This window comes from Petaurus breviceps, unplaced genomic scaffold (genome assembly GCF_028583685.1).
Source record: "Petaurus breviceps papuanus isolate PSGF00001 unplaced genomic scaffold, PetGlider_PUasm1.0 90407, whole genome shotgun sequence".
NCBI lineage: Eukaryota > Metazoa > Chordata > Mammalia > Diprotodontia > Petauridae > Petaurus > Petaurus breviceps.
Window position 1 is genome coordinate 2,011,759 of NW_027187241.1, and position 20,399 is coordinate 2,032,157.

General features: G+C 38.1%; 1 protein-coding gene across 1 annotated transcript in view; it reads right to left on the minus strand.

Annotated features, from left to right (window-relative positions):
* Positions 1–1,702: 1,702 nt before the first annotated feature.
* DHX57 (DExH-box helicase 57) overlaps positions 1,703–20,399 on the minus strand; it is a 50,948-nt gene continuing 32,251 nt past the window's right edge. The window contains exons 14-24 of the mRNA XM_069108611.1: positions 19,186–19,282; positions 15,430–15,603; positions 14,466–14,666; positions 13,008–13,284; positions 11,766–11,861; positions 11,559–11,642; positions 8,874–9,011; positions 7,554–7,628; positions 6,510–6,644; positions 6,014–6,214; positions 1,703–4,334 (exon numbers count right to left, since the gene is read on the minus strand). Of these exons, the coding sequence (XP_068964712.1) occupies positions 4,191–4,334; positions 6,014–6,214; positions 6,510–6,644; positions 7,554–7,628; positions 8,874–9,011; positions 11,559–11,642; positions 11,766–11,861; positions 13,008–13,284; positions 14,466–14,666; positions 15,430–15,603; positions 19,186–19,282 (1,622 nt within the window). The 3' untranslated portion in view covers positions 1,703–4,190. The remainder of the gene's footprint in view (positions 4,335–6,013; positions 6,215–6,509; positions 6,645–7,553; positions 7,629–8,873; positions 9,012–11,558; positions 11,643–11,765; positions 11,862–13,007; positions 13,285–14,465; positions 14,667–15,429; positions 15,604–19,185; positions 19,283–20,399) is intronic.

The following is a 20,399-nucleotide window of genomic DNA, read 5'->3' on the forward strand; positions in this document are numbered from 1 at the left end:
TCCTACTAGATCTATACCCCAAGGAGCTCAAAGAGGAAAGAGACCCATATGAACAAAAATATTTATAGCAGCTCTTTGTGGTGACAAAGAATTGGAAACTGAGGCACGCTTATCAATTGAGGAATGGTTGAACAAGTTATGGTATATAAATGGGATGGAATACTACTGTACTATAAGAAATGAAAGGGGAAAGTTTCAGAAAACCTGGGAAGACATGTATGAATTGATGCAAAGTGGAGCAGAACCAGAAAAATTTATACAATAACAATGTTGTAAAGATAATCAACTCTGAAAGACTTGGTTTTTTTGATCAAGCCATGATCAGCCACAATTCCAAAGGACTCATAATGAAGTAATGCGGTCCTCTTCCAAAGAGAGACCTCATAGACTCAGTACAGATTGAAGTATGTTTTCTTTCCTTGTTCCTTTTTCTCTTCTGTCCTTCCTTCTTTCAACATGGCTAAGGCAAGAATTTGTTTTGCAAGACTATACATATTAGTAATAGGTTTTACTTTTCTTACCTTCTCAATGGGTGAGGGATGGGGAGGAAGGAAAGAATTGGTAACTGAAAATAAAATTGAATTAAAAAAGAACTCTGTAAGGCAGGTCATTGGATGAAAAGGACCTTAGAGGCAACCAAGTCTGACCTCTTTATTCTACAGATGAGGAACTCAGGGAAAGAGAGATTAAGTGACTTGCCCTGGGTCACACAACTGGTAGGTGGCATTTGAACTCAGTCTTTCCTCACACCAACTCTAGTGTCTTCACCTCCACATCAGTGGTGTCAAACTTAAATAGAAAAGAGACCACTAAACCATATATAAGGATCTCTGTGGGCTGCATATTGACTTATATTTCCCAATTACATTTTAATGTGGTTGGGGCCCCAGGCACTCAAGAGTATTGCAGATAACCTCTGTGATTCCATCGTGCCATCTCTCATATTATAGCACCAGTTATTATCCCTGTTTTGTAAATAAGGAAACTGAGACTCAGAAAGGTTCAGTGAATTGTCCATGATCACACTGGTAGTATGTCAGAACAAACAGTGTAGATGTCTGTTGATTGACTGGGAATGGCTAAAGAAGTTCTGCATCAGTGTAGTGGAGGGAGGTCCACAGGTGTGGTACATTGCATTTATTGTCAGATTTTTTCCAGTATAGTAACTGGTTTTGTGCAATTTTTTTCTTTCCTTCTTTTCTTTTTAAGAAATTCTTTGTTGTAATTGATGGCTTCCTGGAAGGGAGGAAGGAAGGGACAGTGGGGGAAAATCGAGGTATTGTAAAAACAAAAGATATTTTAAAATGTTTTTTTAAATGTCAGAGGTGGGATTCAAATCTTAATTGCTTCCCACTAAACCATTTTGCTATATCTACAGCTCTGCCTTGATTTAGCAATCCAGAAAAACTTTCAAAAAAAGTTAATCTGTTGAACCCATTTTGGTTTTTAGTTATTTCCATTTCCAACTGTACTCATAAATCATACCTTTGTTAAGAAATAGGATTTTGCCAGGAAACTGCATTATACTTCAGTCTACACCTTCCCATTTAGAAATTAATGATATTTGCCCATCTCTAATCTTGTGGTACCTCTCAGAATTTTCATTTCATGATGACAAAGACCTGATTTCAGTAAATTCAGTACCCTAGAATGTAATCCATCAAGTCTGTTGAACTTATTGAGAGAGCTTACAAAATGCCAATTAGGAAACACTGGCTTTATTCCACATGAGAATTACAAATTACAAAATGTACAACTGCACCAAGTTATAGGGATCTTATCTTTGATAATATTTCAGCTTTTTCCAATGTTAAAAGGAAGTTCCAATGGTCTGTCCAAAGTAGTCATAGTAATCTTCTCCCTGAAAGCCTGTTTGAGAACTTTGTATACTCACTCAGAGATTTCTGATCTCAGAAATCTCTTCCCACATCTTCAATGTATTTAGGGTTTCAATTTGCTGTTGATCCTTTTTTTTAATAGTCCCCAGTCTGAAGATCACCTTCCTTGGAGAAAACAAAATCAAAAGAGCAACAGTCCCATCCTTTCTTTGCTTTTCCTTTTGCCTTCAATCCGATATGGAACAGGAGCAGAAAAATGAAGATACCACCTTAACACCCCATGTCCCATAACAACATCCACAAAAGTTTTCAGCCATGTTGAAACTTTCCCATGAGCTGTCTGTATACTATGCATGGCACAAACATCAAGGTATACTAATTAGTGACAAATACTTTATTGTTTTTTAGCTAGATTCCAATAATAGTAAAATAAATATGTGATTTTAATAAACCATTTAGCAAGCACTCCTTAAAACCATACTACTATACCAACTACCTGTCTTGGTGGTGTTTAAAAAAAAAATTAAAATTTCACCTTGAAGTAGTACATAATATTCTAGTATTCATTTGTAAAAGTGTTCCTATATAATTTCTTGTATCATGATTTTAATGTTTAGTCTTAAGAAGATTCATGCTTATAAAAGGCATCACTCAACTTAATAAAATTCCTTACGCCACATAGCAATACTTGTTTCCAGCTATCTACTAAATACCTGTGATAAGTATTATAACAATAGTGCCAGACAGAAGGCCCACATACATACACTGTTAACAATGGCAGTACCAGCTTCCTTGTGCCAAGGTCTAAAGGAGTAATTCAGAATTCCTGGTCATTTTTCTTAAATGTGTCCATCTAGCAGTTTCCTTATTTTGATACTTAGTTCAAGAGGAAGCACAAACTATAATTTAGGTGCTATGATATGGAAATATTTTTGTTTTTATTTAAATGAATTGCATGGAAGTACTTGTACTTTTTATATGGTGACCTAAATAAGCCATTCAAATTTGCCCCTAAAATTTAAACATTTTGATAAGATATGACTGCAAATATGTTGGTAATGATCACTGTGGGATAACCTGTGAAGTTTCCTATAAAGGTAAGTAAAAATGATACAATGAAAATGATCTACCACCATTAATGTGGCTAGCTGATAAGTTTCCAGAGAACACTGATAAAGTTTGAAAGGATTACAATGCTTTGCTAGCTGATGCATAGAAAAATGTAAATATGTTTCTTCCATTCAGCCATTTGACTATTATAGCCACTCTTCTGATAAATGGTTTGAGACATAAAAATCTCTCTACTTTCTCAAATGTTAATGCATCATTAAAATAAGCAGTGATTTAACTGAAGATGCATTTACAGACATAAAATGCTGGAGACTGCTCAGATGTGAGCATACAATCTATTTAACAAACAAACTATCAATTCTGTCTTATTAATTACTATCATGGGTGAAAATGGAATTTTATCATATGAAGCAGTTTAAAACAATTTTAAAAAACCAATACAAATTTCTAAATAGAGAGATAAAGATAGCATTTACACAGGAAGGCAGCCATATTTTGTCTAGCTTCCAGGAAGTGAGTGGTAAATGACTAGACCAGCTCATGCACGTTTCAGCATAAAATTCATTCTCTTTAGCACTGTTTCCTAAGCTGATCTTTAACAAACAAAAAATACTTCATAAATTAAGTTATCCACAATTTTGAGTGGCTCAAAATGGTTCTTCTGTATTCCCCGCTCACGTGATTTGTGCTCAGGCCTGCACAAGCTGTGGCCCATGGGCCACTTCCTGCCAGAATGCCAAAGAATTTCGGGTGGCCCATGAAAAAGGTAGACGATGTTTTCCTCTACCTTTTTCACAGGCTGCCTGAAATCCTTTGGTGGGCTGCAGGTTTTGCAGGCTTGTTCTTACTGATCTGTCAACAAAATCTTTGCCCTGGAAATAAGCATCAGGTACTTTCACGAGGGCTTGTGACAATCACAAGGGCTATGTTGGGAAAAACAAAGACTAAAAGTAAGAAAATATTAAAATTGTGTTTGTGTTACCAGGTGAATCTCATTCACTGTAGCGGTCACAGAAAAAGAAAACAGGCAAAACTGGTTATAGGGTGTCTCATCATTATCACCTCCCCCACATGTGCTGGGATTGTCCATACTTTTGGTCCAAGTACCTCAATACACTGTGGAAACTCTTCAGAAAGGTACAACTTTGCTGATTCAATATTTGTAAACAATGGGTGCCATTACCAAGGCTAAAACCACCATCAAATAATTCCAAAGGTAGAGGAACTGTTATTTCCTAGGAGAATTATAAATAGGTGAAAGGAAAGCATCAAGGTCATGTATTACTGGGTAGTAACAAGCTTTACAATCATGCTGATAATCCGTGATCCTCTTGGGCAAGTGCTAAGATCCATGCTGGGGTTCTTGATTTTATCTTGGAGTAGCTGGTCAAGTTCACAACGAAGTTCCTTAACCAATTCTGCCACCTAAAAAATGGTGCAAAGGTGTGGTCAGTGGCAAGGACAACATTAAGAATACATCATTAAAAGAAGATGCACTAGCCTATGAATGACAAAAAGGTCTAGTGTTTTCATCCCAACCTGAAAAAGAAAAGCAGCACCTTGATTTTGTAAATTGTAAACAATTCACACATGCATGGCTCAATGCAGGTCCTTTATTGCACTGACAAGGCCTATTGTAAAGAACCTACCCCTTAAGAATGCAGCTATCATTCTGCATTTTCAAAACTTAACTACAGTCACCATCACCTGCACTAATATGGACAGAAGCAGTAAAATTAGGTCAAAGCAGAAAATAGTAATTTTTATTTGGTTCTGAGCTACATTATAACTTTTTCAGTAGATTTATATTCTGATTATATTTCAATTAGACTAATGTTGAATTGAGTTTTCCTTCTTTAAATATAAGTTAACTTGTGGTATAGGGAAAAAGCATGTTGGGTTAGCAGGGGTAGTAAGTCAATCTTAGGTTAAATATTTGTCTTATAGAATATATAAAGTAGGGGTGGCTAGGTGGCGCAGTGAGTAAAGAGCTAGCTCTGGAGTCAGGAGGACCCGAGTTTGGTTGCGGCCTCAGACACTTAACAACCACACAAAAAAACTAGCTGTGTAACCTTGGGCAAGTTACTTAACCCCAATTGCCCTCCAAAAGGCAAAAAAAAAAGAATATATAAAGTAAATAACTGAAAACTTATTTAAGAAAGGTAATAGTTCTAGAAATGACAAATGCAGGAGATATGGGAAAAAGACATACTAATAAACTGTTGGTGAAGTTCTGAACTAGTCCAACCAGTCTGGAGAACAATCTGAAACTATGCCCAAAGGGTTGTTTATACAAAATTGTATGTACCCCTTGACCTAGCAATACTATTAGGTCTGTATCCCAAAGAGATAAAAGACAAAGGAAAAAGACCTATAGGTACAAAAATGTTTATAGCAGGTTTTTTTTGAGATGACGAAGTGAAAACTGAGGGGATGTCCATCAATTAGCGAATGGTTGAACAAGTTGTGGTATATAATTGTGATGGAATACTATTGTGCTATAAGAAATGACAAGGGTGATGGTTTCAGAAAAACCTAGAAGACCTATATGAACTGATACAAAGTAGAACAAAAAGATCCAGATCATTGTACACAGTAACAGCAATATTGTAATGAGGATCAGCTGTGAAAGACTTAGTTACTATGATCAATACAGTGAACTAAGACAATTCTAAAGGCCTTATAATGAAAAATGCTCTCTACCTCCGGATAGAAAACTAATGAACTCTGAGTGCAAACTGGAGTATAGTTTTCTCACTTTATTTTTCTTGCTTCTTTTGTATTACATGGCTAACATGGAAATGTTTTGCATAGCTTCACATGCACAGTTGATATATTGCTTGCCTTCTCAGTGGATGAGGGAGGGGCTGAACGGAGAAAGGAAGGAGAAAATTAGGAACTCAAAATAAAAAAAAAGAATACTTAAAATGATTTTTTAAAAGAAAAGATAGTAATCTCAGCACAGAACTCAGAACTATAACCCTTGAATTCTTAGTTCATTAGTTAGCTGTTACCCTTTGCACCTAAAGGAAAGCTTTACTTTATACTTCACATTATCAGAGCCTATGCTGACAATGTGTTTAACATCTCACCAACATCATTACCTGATGGGAGGCAGCTGCAAAACGAATCCAACCATCGTCCAGGGAGACAATAAATTCTCCCCTTTGAAGCCACACATTCACCTGGCCTCCACCAAACAAGAGTAGTGGGTACACAGACACCATGCTACAGTCTCGGATGAACACTCGGCTGGTCTTGATCTTCTCATGGTACACCAGATAGGGGCTATCAAAGTGTCTCATCTGTAACATACAGCCCCAAATGGCATCAGTGAGGTCAATGGCAGTTATCTAGTCCCTACTTCAGTAAACTCGACTCAAAAGAAGCTAAATTCCCATCGTCTCATTCCTTGTTATTCAGGCTGACCCAAAGTGCCAGCCCCTTTTAGTTTCCATTCACTAACACGCCCTCTCCCAACCCCCACCTCAGTCCATATCCACTCTCACTGTTCTACCCTGATAAGGCTTTCCCTTTCTAACATTACAATATCCAGCCCCTTATTCTACTTTAACCCTTTCATTCAACAGCGATACTGACCTGATAGTTCACCGAAGAAGGGTGAATGTGGACATAACCATCATTCTTGGTGACAAACTTCAACTCCTCCACTTTGGGTTGCATTCTAACAGCTCCTCTACTGGTCTTTTGATATTTCCCTTCTGGAGTTTTTACCTAAATGACAAGTAAAACTAAATGCATAATTTACATTTTTGTTTTAGAAGGTTTATTCATGGGCAACAAACATAGCTTTGTTTGAAGGTTCCTGTTCCTGTTCTTTCCCCCTTATTTCCCAGTTAATTTATGTCACATCCTTGTGACTGTACTGGCAATTTACAGCCACATTTTGTTTCTTTTCTACCAAGTCATAAAAAGAAGGGAGGAGATGGGTGTCACTGTGCCACAGAGCTGCCATTGTAAATACTGGATTGTATTCAGGATCCTAGTGACATATTTCCAAATGGCTTTCTAATGATCTTAAAAGCATATCTGCGGTGATCTGAGAAAGTAACCACTAATAACTGAATGTATATGTGCCAAGCACTGAGAAATGGTTTAGAATTTGAGCTGACAAGCTGAAAATTCTCTAGAAATATGAAATGAGAGCCTGTTGCAGCTGGAGTTCCAACACTTGGTTTGAAAGGTTTGAGTTTCCAGAATGCCAAGTGTGCTGGGCACTGCCCATGGCCCCCAAGACTATTTATTCCAATAGAAGGAAGCCATGTCGCCACTAACCCAGGTTTAAAGGATATTTTTACTCCAAAGTAGAGTTAATCAAAGGAAGAAGGTTCCCATAGTATGTCCAAATGTACATCTAGCATTCTTTGTTGGGCTATGGAATCTGCTTTGACACCCAAAGGAGAAAGGCTGGCTGATCTGATAATATTTATTCGGGTAAATTAGAAGGATTAAAGGATTATTTCACTTCATTCAAAGGATTTTCAGAAAAGTCTAAAATGTGTGCTAATTAAAGGAACATTTTAAAGTTGTACAATGAACACCTTGGAAATTCTCCCTTTCATACAGCAAAGTAGTCTAAAAACGGGTAGGTAACAACAATAAACCAGGGAAATATTCCGTTACCTGGACTACATTTGGATACAGAGCAGCACATAAGATTGCTGAAATCAGCTTAGTATTCTCAGCATTTGAGTTTGCCTGTGGAAGAAATACATGATTAAATTGATTATCTCTTAGAGAGCAGCTGACATATTTTTCTTTAATGATTAGAAAATTAGGAAACATTATTAAATTAAATTAAAACATCTGTCTTAATAGTCTTGGTCAATTAGGCTGTGATAAGACACATCTGCTTTTGACCATTGCCTCCTTCAGTCTGCTCTCCTATCAGTCCTCTCCCCTCCTACTTCCCTATAGGGCAAGACAGATTTCTATACTCTACTGAGAGTGTGTATTATTCCTTCTTTGGGCCAAATCTGATGGAAGTAAGGTTCAAGCAATGCTCACCTCACTTCCTTCTTTCCCTCCACTGTAACTGGTCTTTTGTGCCTCTTCATGTGATATAATTCACCCCATTCTCTCTCTCCCTTCCCTCTTCTCCCAGTACAATCTTCTTTTTACCCCTTAATTTTTAAAAATATCATCCCATCAAAGTCAGCTTACACCTACAACCTCTATCTATGTCTACTCCTTGTAACTCCCCTAATAGGGATAGTTCTTAAGAATCACAAGTATCATCCTCCTGTGTAGGGATGTAAACAGTTTAACTTTATTGAATAAAACTTAAGATTTTTTTCCCTTTTTATGTTTCTCTTGAGTGATAGGACACTTCTGAATACACCTAATTTGCACCTATGTTTAAAAAATACTTTTTTTACCTGGGTAAAAGTGAAAATATGTTCTTTGCTACAAATGAGATACAAGGTTGTTCTCACTATGTTCACACCAGCCAAAGAGCTAAAAGCACTTTGTAGACATCCATGAAGTAGTCGTAGAATAAATATTATATTCTGTTTATAAAGCCAGTGGAGGGGGGGTGGGGAGCAGAGGTCTTTTTCATGCATGTTTACATTTTCTATATAAAATGTCTGGCAACATTTGGAGCAAAGTGTCCCAGGGACTGCCTGAGGAAGAGCTTATCTTACAGCTGTCACAAAGGAAGGTGTCGTCCTTTGGCAGAAAAAGGTCAGACTGCTTTGATTGTGCATTTTTGTGAATGATCCTTCATAGGCTTTGTGGGTTTCGGCAGGATCAACAGGAAATTAAATAGCTGTGTCTGCTCCATGAGTAACAGCTAATATGTTATGGAAAGACTAAGAATTCAAGGTAGAGAAATAGCACTGAGCCAGCCCTGGCTGAAGAATGCCTAGTGAGCTATATGTAAAAGGAACACTTTATTCATTTTCTTTCTAATTAAGGAGAAAATGAAGATTTTTTTTTTACCTCCTCTCCTGTGGCATCCAATACACCATCTCCACCCTGGGACCATCTCTTCTCAATATCTCTTGCTCTCAATCCTTCCTTCACAAACCCTATATCTGATAACAATTCAGTGAACTGCCGTTTAAGGCTGGCAATTTCCTAAAAGAAGCAGATGAGATCTTTCAGTGAGGGTATCACTTGATGATTTATGGAAGGACACAGACAAGAAAAGAACACTGTGGGTCAACAATCTGCACCAATGGATGCTTGCAGTTAACAAAATATCACTAGATGACAAATATCAAAAAAGTTATGTGTATAGTTTTACTGTAAAAACCAGTTATCTATGAGTTACTAAGATAAATCAAATCCTGCTTGTAAAAGTTAATAAAGTAATGAAGAGGAACAATAGGAGAAATAATCACAATGGTAGAGGTTCCAAAGCAGTGGATAAAAGATATACAATTTTGCACAGATATTTACATTTTAATTTGAATATTTGCATAGGTCCAAGTTCCAGGGAGTTTGCAGTAATTCACAGTACTGTAGCTTTAGTATTTTGTTTGAAGATCCAAGTCAGGAAGAGTCTGAGAACTTAGGAAGTTCTCTATCCTGTGCCCTAACTACTCCTTGCTCCCCCACTGCATGCTTAGAACAGATAACTTTCTCTTGCAAATGGATGCAAAGCACCAACCTGTCCCATCTTCCACCTTCCTGTTCATTGTTTACCCAGGGCACATATTATGTGTGGACAGGAAGTTCAAGGTATCTCTTCTAGTTGCAGGTAGCTATACAATAACAGAGTAGTTGAAAATAATAACAGAACTGAAAACAAATCAGCACTACTCAAACTCTCTTCCAATTGTTTTCCTGCTACCCAGAAAAAATTACTCAGTAAATCACAAACCCAAGTTGAAAAAAGAAGCCTGAAAGTTTCCTACACATATTTCTTCAAGATCAGCTTTAATTGCGCTTTTTTTTTTTTGCTTTTTGGAGGGCAACTGGGGTTAAGTGACTTGCCCAAGGTCACATGGCTAGTTTTTGTGTTAAGTGTCTGATGCTGGATTTGAATTCAGGTCCTCCTGACTCCAGGGCAGATGCTCTATTCACTGCGCCACCTAGCCGCCCCTATTGCGCTCTTTTTAGAAGGTTCTTTTGGGTTGTTGTTGGATTGTTTCAGTCATGTCCAACTCTTCTCCATTTTGGGGTTTTCTTGGTAAGATACTGGAGTGCTTTGCCATTTCCATCTCTAGCTCATTTTACAGATGAAGAAACTGAGGCAAACAGGGTTAAGGTGACTTGCCCAGGGTCATACAGCTAGTAAGTATCTGAGACTGGGTTTGAATTCATGAAGATCAGTCTTCCTGATTCCAAGCCCAGTGCTCTATCCACCATGCCATCTAGCTGTCCTGTTAAGAAGGTTCCAGTTACTCTAATCTGAACTTGAGTTCAGTAGAAGTTTGGGACTTGGTCATGTGCATAGGGCTGAATCTATTTAACAGAACACATATGCCATATTCAAACCTCTCTGTATGTCTTGCAGGAACCTATATTGTAATGTATATGCTGTAAATGTTCAAAAATGAGTCCTATTATTATTATTTTTTGGAGGGGGGGAAGGTAGGGTAATTGGGATTAAGTGACTTGCTCAAGGCCACACGGCTAGTTTTGAGTTAAGTGTCTGAGGCCGGATTTGAACTCAGGTCCTCTTGACTCCAGGGCCGGTGCTCTATTCACTGAACCACCTAGGCACCCCAACTCAATCCTATTCTAATGTCATATCAGGGTGTGTAGATGACCCTAGGTTTTCAGACAATGACAACTGAAAAAAGTTTCAAATCAACTGGAAACTGACTGCTACTAGCCATGTATGGGGAGACTCTTCAACAGGAGGCTGGCAGACTGACAGGTGAAGAAAAATTTTTTGCCACCACACCCATTCTAGTTTTATCATATCACCAGAAAGCTAGCCACGAGGTGATAGAAACTTTTTCTAGGCACAAAATCTAACAAAATGGTTCACTGATGCCTGAAGAGGTTTCAATTCACCTAAGTCAAGGAAGCACCCACATCAGTGAAACTTGGATCTTCTGAAGCAAGGTGTGGACATGATGCTCCTCAGTCTTAAAGACTAGAGGTAACTTATGTAACTGAATGATAGGAACTTCACAATAACATAGCCTAGGTAGGCAAGAGACTTTGGCTAAAAATATTACTAACTCTCATCAACTATTAAAATGTACACTCATTATTGTCACGTAACAACTTCTATATGGGTGGACGATGCCACCCACATACAGAAAAACTGACATCTAAGTAAATTTACATTGTACACAAATCTAGGTAATTAATTCTTCAATCTTCAAAGCTATCATAGTCTAGTCTAATCATTCATGCAGGACCAAATACCTCTATGTGAAAAGAAGAGAATAAGTAGGACATCAAGGAGGAGAATAATGGGGCTTGTAAGAAGGCTCAGTGAATGCCTAAAATACAAGACTTTGCATAATAATTTTAGACCATGGGGTATATTTGCAGATAAAACTAGGGGTTCCACAAAAACAGCATTTTCATCTGCTAAGGGAGAAGGGTGTGATTTAGCTGTAACAAGTCTCCCCACCTCCCCCCAAGAGTGAAGTAAGGAAGTAAATAAGTGAAGATATGAACCAAGGGAGGGAGCTGCTATTCTGCAGAGGACTGGCTCACCTGCAGAACTCTTCCTGAGAGAAAGTTCTCTCTGCAGTAATTATAACTTGCACGAGCGCCTTCTTTGGTGCAAAGCCTCCAACCCTAAACAATGGAGAAAAAAGCAAACTGAACTTACAGTGTGCATTGTCTTAGGATCAGTGTAGACATTGACAACTCTAAACCTAGGATCCTATAAAAAGTCAGTCACACATGTTTTATGCTCACCTTATATGCCTGGAGAAGGGCCAGATAATCACTGTTGGCTAATGCAAATTCCAGTTTTTTCTGATTTGCTTCTTCTCTTTTATCCCAGGGAGATACCTAAATAGAAATTAAGATTTGAGAGCCACATTTCATCTGAGTTTTTAACTAGCACTGTCCTACTGTGGGTACCAAGTCTTTGGGAAAGCATTTAGTCTAAAACAAAGCATACTTGTTTTGTGGCTGATTAAATGCAATTAGGGTGTTCTTGAGAACTCTATTTTGATCTGCCCTTGTGTTTCTGTCCACCCACAATAAACTATGCTGGATCTTTTATGTCTCACTGGCAAGACTCCACTAAAAAGCCACACTTAAAGGTGGTATCAAATCCTAAATGCTATAAGTTACTAACCCTTTGACATCTTCAGTTTAGCAGATTTTAAGATTCAAGTCTAAAAGTACTTGAATCTCTCCTACTTTCACAGTCATAAGCAGTTAATGCGTTTTTTACTTTCACAATATCCCCTGGTCCCTGATCTTCATCCTTCTCTCTTCTCAAAATCTGAAGCATTAATCCTCTTTGTATTCCATCTAGATTACTTCTTCCAGTTTTGCAGAAGCAGCCTGCTTGTAAAACAATTTTTTTTAAAGTCTAAACTAAATGGACTATTTAATTATATTTTTATCCATTTTAAAAATTAGGCATTTAATCTACTTTTCATTCTCTAATAAAAGAAAACCAAGAGGTAAAGAAAGTCAAAAGGAAAAGGTTAACATTCTGGAAAATAACTTTATTCATACAGTACTAGCAAAATGCCAGTTTAACTATGTGTCCTTAATGTTTGTTGCTGCCAATACAAATGTTTCTAAATGCAATGTAACAGTATTAGAACAAAAGATAATGCAGACACTTAACACAAAACTAGCCATGTGACCTTGGGCAAGTCACTTAACCCCAATTGCCTTACCTTCCCCCCCTCCAACAAGCAAAAATAAAAATAAAAAAAAAAAGAACAAAAGATAATGCTTTACACATGCCAAGTATAGTTGAACTTTGAGATGATGAATTTATGCTATCAGAAGTATCATCTGAGCTGAAAAGAAAGTATTAAATCAGCCTGAATCCCTGTATGCAAACAAGCCTTTGTACCATGTAACAGTATTTAATGAGAAATCTAAGCAATACTTTTTTTGATTACTCAAGGCCACAAACAGAATGTGGATCCTGCCATTTTAGAGAAATCTCATCCAGGCTACAATACTTACAAAAGGGGACTTAAAGGCCAAACTAGCTGCAATTGTTAAGGCAGGATCCAGACAACGGAAGATGGCACCAAACAGCATGAGCTTGCCAATTCTCACATCCACAGGTAAAGAAGCCAAATGATAACCCAGGGGAGTCAACTTTTCATCTGGACTTAAAGCTCCCAAGTCTTGAAGTCGCACTTTAGAGGCCCGGAGAGACTCAATTCGAGGTGGCTCAACAAGTTGAGAGAACACAGACTGAAGGCTGTGATCAGTAAACATCTCCAAGATTTTAATTCTTAAAATGGAAAGAAAATTATTTGTCAGTCCTATGAAGACCATTGTCACGCACAAAATGATGACACCAAAGACTGGAATACTTTTTTCTCCTTAAAGACAAAAACAACATTTAAGTTCCCAGAGCACAAAGCTTCTCACATGTTTTCAATGACCAAATTACCAGCTTCAGAAGCCGCTCTGAGTCCCTGATGAGGCTCTCCGGGAAGGAGTCTATCTAAGCTTCAGGGAACTTCAGATTACGGCGAGGACAATCTTCCCTCTCAGCGTTTCAAATACCTCTGGTCTCCCAATGAGCACAAACATGTACCTGATTCCACATAATTCTCACATTTCTCTTAAAGCAATTATTGTCTACCTAACTAATATAGCAACTCAATCATATCCTTTGTGGAGAGGCAGTGTGACTTAACTGTTAGAGACTTGGACTTAAGTTGAGGAAGACTTAGATTCAAATCTCCTTTCTGCTCTGGGCAACTGTCTAGGACTCTAAGTTGCAGAGAAGGTACTGGTAGAAGAAATTTCATTACCTGGAAATTCCCTATACTGATGAAATCATAGGTCCAAGCCCCTAAACCTATCCCTATATGCCTTGTAACAGACTGTTTTGAATTGTGACTTAAATGATTTGTTGATTTTTAACCTTTCACAAGTTTGGGTCCTGTCTTCTCAAGTAGGCTGTAAGTATCTTAAGTTATTCTCGTATGTGTCTTTGAATCTTCCAAACCACCTTGTTCAAAACAGGTATTCAATAAATTTTTGGTGTTTTGCTTAGCCTTCTAAGAATAAATTAAATCTGACTGACCAAACATTTCAAATTTATGACACTTCAGATGAAAATCCTTGATTTATTCATTTTTTCTTAAGGTCTATTTTAATCCTTTATCCATCAAAGTTCTTTCAAAATGGGTTTCATTTAATATAATCATTTGAAATGAAGTCTGTCATAAATGGGCTACTTGTACAAAACAAGTGACCTTAGTCACTTATACTTAAGAAATATGGCAGAAGCATCCCTGAGGAGCTTCTATATACCTCAGCATGTGCATCTGACACGTGAATTAGTTCTTTTATGCCAATATGGGGCAAAACTACTTCCTTCTGGAAAAAGAATGGATGTAACTAAGTCAATTAGGGGAAACTGAGAAGACTCAGAAGCAGCTCCCAGAAGTTCAGGTATACCTGAGACACAGCTGTTCCAGTGGCACTCTCTGTATTTCTGGCAGCTGCTCTTTTAAAAGCTGATGATTGTAGTGATGACTACTGAATAAATGGAAGCAGACTCCAGAAGCAACACGTCCTGCTCGGCCTTTTCTTTGCAGAGCGTTAGCTCGAGACACAAAAGTATCCTCTAGACTTTCCATCCCTTTGCTCGGATCATACCTATAAGAATAAAATATAAGAGTGACCCTGGGAAAGGAAGACCAAGATTTCACTTGTGGGTAGAAAGGACATGGATATTTTGGCAGCAGGACAGAATTTTCTTTTTGCTGACATGCTGTTAGATCTTGAGGAAGGACCTGTTGTTATGCAGAAATGGTCTCTATCCAGTAATGTCTATATGAATATGTGAAATGATACAAATTTCCATAAACCAGTTAGAGATATCTCATTACTTTGAAGTCACACCATATAAAACCCACTCTTACTCTTAACATCTGGCCTAATTCTGTCCAAGTTTGACAGGTAAAATGGCTTTACATTCTGTATAGCATTTTAAATATTCTATTGATTGCAGAATATTAATGGAATTAACTACACTTTAAATAAGGGAAAAGCACCCCCCCTAAGATTACTGGATGAGAAAATCTGATTTTTACAGATTTTTTTTCCTTAAAGTTCCTATGTTTCTTTAAGTGGTGCTTAAGACATGAGTTAACCCTAAAGATTCAAGCATAGTTACAATTTTTGGCAAGGGCTGGTAAGGTTGCTGAGGTTTTATTTTAGGAGACATAATATAAATATGTCCATAATTAACTTCATCTTGTACACAAAGGCAGGGATAGGTCTGTAGCTAAAGTGAGTAGAGAATAGAGTTGTTCTGGAGTCCTGTACCCCATTCACTCACCAAAATATCTTTGGGCCCTTCACATAACTGTCTCATGTCATTTCGTGCCAACCCCCACCTGAAACCACTGAAGAATACCTCTTTTCTTTCATTTTCCCAGAATCAATTACATAAACAACATCATCGATGGTAATAGATGTCTCTGCAATGTTGGTGGAAATGATAATCTTGGTTACTCCTACTGGAGGTTTAACAAATACAACCTGTTGTTCTTCACTGGACAAAGATGAATGAAGTGGAAGAATGATACACCTGAAAAGAGATGAGAACAGCTATCACTGGATTAAAAGAACCCATCATCATTCACAGACAATTCTTATGAAAAACTAACCACATGGCTCTAACCACCAGCACCTGCCTCTAAACTTGTACAAATCTTTGTGGGAAGCTCTTTTTGATCCCTCAGTATATATCAGTTATTTGAACTCAGTACTTGAGAAATTTACCAAATTAAAGAGCAAAGTATTTCTTATCTACCATAAAACTTCAGAAACAATATAAGCAATTTTTCTCACTCATATCACTAGTTCTGAAAGCTTAAGAAATGCAAATATTGCATTTTTTATATTCAAACATCAACCACCTTTACCTTAGATATTAAAACATATCCAATATAGAATTTTTATTCCTACTGTAATTCAATTCTGTAAACATTAAGTACCTACTGTGTGCCAGGCACTGTGCTAAGTGCTAGAGATACAAATGAGGCAAAAGACAGTACCTGCCCTCAAGGAGGTTACAATCTAATGGGAAAGACAACATGTAAACAAATATATACAAAGCAAGCTATGCACAGGAGAAATTAACAGAGGGAAGGCACTAGAATTAAGAGGGGTTGAGGTAGGCTTCTGTAGAAGGTGGGATTTTAGTTGAGACTTAAAGGAAGTTAGGGAGGTCAATAGGTGTTGAGGAGGGAGAGCATTCCAGGCATGGGGAACAGCCAGGGAAAATTCCTAAAGCCAAAAGATGAAGTGTCTTGTTTGTGGAACAGCCAGGAGGGTAATGTCACTGGAACAAAGAGTACATGTTAAGGAGTAAGAGGGAATCTAGGTGGCAAAGTGGATTGAGTGCTGGGCTTGAAGTCAGGAAGCCTCATCTTCCTGAGTTCAAATCTGGCCTCAGACACATGCTAGTTATGTGATCCTGGGCAAGTCCCTTACCCTGTTTGCCTCAGTTTCCTCATTTGTAAAATGAGTTGGAGAAGGAAATGGCAAACCACTCCAGTATCTTTGCCAAGAACACCCCAAATGGGATCACGGGGAGTTGGACACAACTGAGACAAGTGAACAACAACAAAAAAGTTCAAGACTGGAGAGGTGGGGAGAGTGGAGGGAGGCTAAGTTATGAAGGACTCTGAATGCCAAACAGAGCATTTTGTATTTCTGGCAGCAACAGAAAGCCACTGGAGTTTAATGAACAGGGGACGATCAAATTTGTTTTAGGAAAATCACTTCAGTGGCTGAATGGAGGATGAATTAGAGTGAGGAGAGACTTGAGGCAGGCAGACTCACCAGTAGGCTATCACAGTAGTCCGGGTGTGAGATGATGAGAGCCTTGTACCAGAGTGGTGGCAGTGTCAAAAGAGAGAAGGGCACACATTTGAAAGATGTTTCAAAGGTGAAATCAACAGGCCTTGGCAACAGCTTAGATACTGGGGAGTGGAGATGTGTGTGAGAGATAGTGCAGGATCCAGGATGACTCCTAGCTTCTGAGCCTGAGGGACTGAGAGGGTGGTGTTGCCCTCTACAGCAATAGGGAAGGTAGGAGAGATGGAGGGTTTGGGTGAAAGATGAGTTCTTTTCTGAACATCTTAAATTTAACACGTCTACTGGACATCCAGTTCAAGATGTCAGAATGGTAATTAGAGATGCGAGACTAGAAGTCAGCAGAGAGATTGGGGCAGGAAAGATAGATTTCAGAATCATCAACATAGAGCTGGTAATTGAATCCATGGGAGTTGATGAGGTCACCATAAAGGTAGATGGGAAAATATACTTATCAAAATAGCTCTCTAAAAACTCAATCCTATCTTCTGTAACTGAATCTGGTTTGTCTTTCTCTAGGCAAGGAAGTGCTAATTGAAAGTGCTTATTGAAAGTAGGTTTAGGGGCGGCCAGGTGGCTCAGCGAGTAAGAGCACCGGCCCCAGTGTCAGGATGACCTGGATCAAATCTGGGCTCAGATACTTATCACCACACCCAGAAATAATTGGCCGTGTAAACTTGAGCAAGTTACTTAACCCCTATTGCTTTAAAAAAAAAAAAAAGAAAGTAGGTTTAGCCAATATGTGGAGCAAAGAGATATATTTTATTAACAAAATGGGAAAAAAACTGACTTTCTTGAGTGAAAAGATTTTTTCATTAATATTTGGCTTTTATAAACACACATAGATATATGGAGAGAGGAGGTGTCTAGCAAGAGACTCATCATAGTTTTAAAATTGGAGGGAGCCTCAAAAGCTGTCTAGGCCAACCCTTTCATTTGACAGATGAAGAAACTGAGGTCCACAGTTACTATAAAGTATACATTAAGCATTTACTATGTGCCAGGCATCGTGATAATTCTAAAGAAATAAAAAATACAAGTAAGACAGCTCATGCCCTTAAGAAGCTTACATTCTAACGTGGGAAGACAACACATAAAGGGTAACTGGAAGGGAAACGGGTGTGGGGTGGAACCATGTGTACAGCATGGAGTGGAGTGGGCCTGATAATAATGTGGGTCCTGAGGCCTCAGCAACATAATGTAAAAAGTAACGCAGGGGTGGGGAATCTGAGGCCTCGAGGCCACATGTGGCCTTCTAGGTCCTTGGGTGCTGCCTTCTGACTAAGTCCAAGTTTTATAGAACAAATCCTTTCATTAAGGGAATCTGTTCTGTAAAGTTTAGGTTAGCTGCTAATCTGTCAGGTCCAAAGGACCCAAGGGCAGAGTCCCAGGTATTGGTGGGGAGTGATAGCCTGAATGGAGGCAGAATAGCTAGAACAAGTTGGAGAGGCACATGCTGAAGAACGAGTTCACTGGAATGCCTACTTAGCTACCTACAACGCAGCAGCCACAATTACATTTTCTTCATTTTGCTTTTCCAGTGTGGATAAGTTTGACTGCTCACTCACACTGCTCTGGATTTACCAAAGGGAGGCTTTGGAGTATTTCTGGCTGATTCAGTATGTAGTGGGTCATTTTCAAATTGGAACATTTGCAGAACATGACCAATGATAGGAAATCATTTAGTGATTCTAAAATGAGTTCAACAGACAGAAAACATGTTATCTCACATAAAATATATTTTCATATTTTGATGAAAGCCATAGTTGCCACTTGAGGAAAGGGAGTATATTTTTTTTATTAGTCTCTTCCAATGCCCAGGACACTGCTTTCTCTGGATAGACTAAATGCTGAATGAATAGGTGCTGAAGAACAGAATGGTATGAATGTGTTAACTATTTAGGTCTGTATATTTGTATACCTCTTATTGGAGGCAGAGAAATCTATGAAAAAGAACACTGGGCTTGGAACTGGAAGGTCGGGGGAGTCTATGTTGGCCCTTACTAGCTGTTCAACACTTCATCTTTCTAAACCTCAGTTTCATCATCTCTAAAATGGAGACAAACACTTGCATTGCTGACCTCACAGTGTATTCGTGCTAATCTGATTTTGTAAACCTTACAGTGTCAGTCCCCCATTCAGAAAACATCCAAGTTACACAGGTAATGAGCATCACAGGCAAAATCTGAACCCAGGTTCTTTAACTTCAGAACTTTAAACTTTTTAACTGTTTCTCATTATTTTATCTGGTTGTAGAAATGGCTCAGTATGATGGGAAATAAAAACTTACCGCTTACTACGTCTGTTGTTGAAGAGAGGATTAGACTGTAGCTGTTCATAAAGCATTTTAATTTCTGCTAGTCCTGGTAAAAATACTAATACAGCACCTAAATATAGGAGAATTATTCTGATGAAATGTGAAGGAGCTAAGACCAATTTGTATTGATAAAAAGTTATGAATTTATCAGTTTTAAGCGATAAGTAGTCATAATAAGCATTTTTAAAATCTTATAATTTGTATCCTTTAGATCATTTTTCTCTCACGAGGACTTTGGGAATTTTAAATAACAATCTATAAATCTACATATGATTTCACTTAATAATCATGAATGTTCCCTGGGACAAAATATCTTGTCAAATAAGACCTGGCAGAGACAGCAGAGGCCATCTAGTTGAACCCCCTCATTTCATAGATGAGGAAGCTGAGGTTCTGAAAGGTTAATACCTTGCCCTGGGTCACACAACTAGTAAATGATTTTTTTTTTTGCCTTTTGGAAGGCAATTGGGGTTAAGTAACTTGCCCAAGGTTACACAGCTAGCTTTTTTTTTGTTGTTGTTGTGTGTGTGGGTGTTAAGTGTCTGAGGCCAGAACTGAACTCAGGTCCTCCTGACTCCGGGGCTGGTGCTTTACTCACTGAGCCACCTGGCCGCCCCCGTAAATGATTTCAATACAGGTCTTGCTTACCCCAAGTCTGTTATTCAATTCATTACACTAAGCTGACTCTTTCTATGTAACTGGAAAAACAGGCATGAAAAATATAATGCCCAAGGTTACCCACATCATTAACATGACTGGGAGTCACTGCCAACCCTTCCTTCTAGTCAAATATTTACTGAACAGCTATGGCATTCCTGGTTCCCTGCTAATAATATCTGCCCTCAAGAAAACAATCATCTGTTTGCCACTTCTCCCTAATAGTAAACATGAAAGTGGATTAAGAAAACATAAAGGAATAAAAAGTCAAGACCTCAAAATGCCATAGAACCAATTCTTAGCTACAACTATACTCTTTTATGTGTGTGTGGTTATTCCTCTATCAATTTCTATTCAACTACTATTCAATTTTTCTTAATGATTTTGATAAGAGAGAAGATTTTTAATCCTACCTCCAACTTTTGCTAACTCTACTCTAATACCAACCTCTCTTTTTCATAACAAGTAGTCTAGTGAATTTGATTACTTCAGATCTAACAAATGTACATTATAACGTAGACTATTACCTC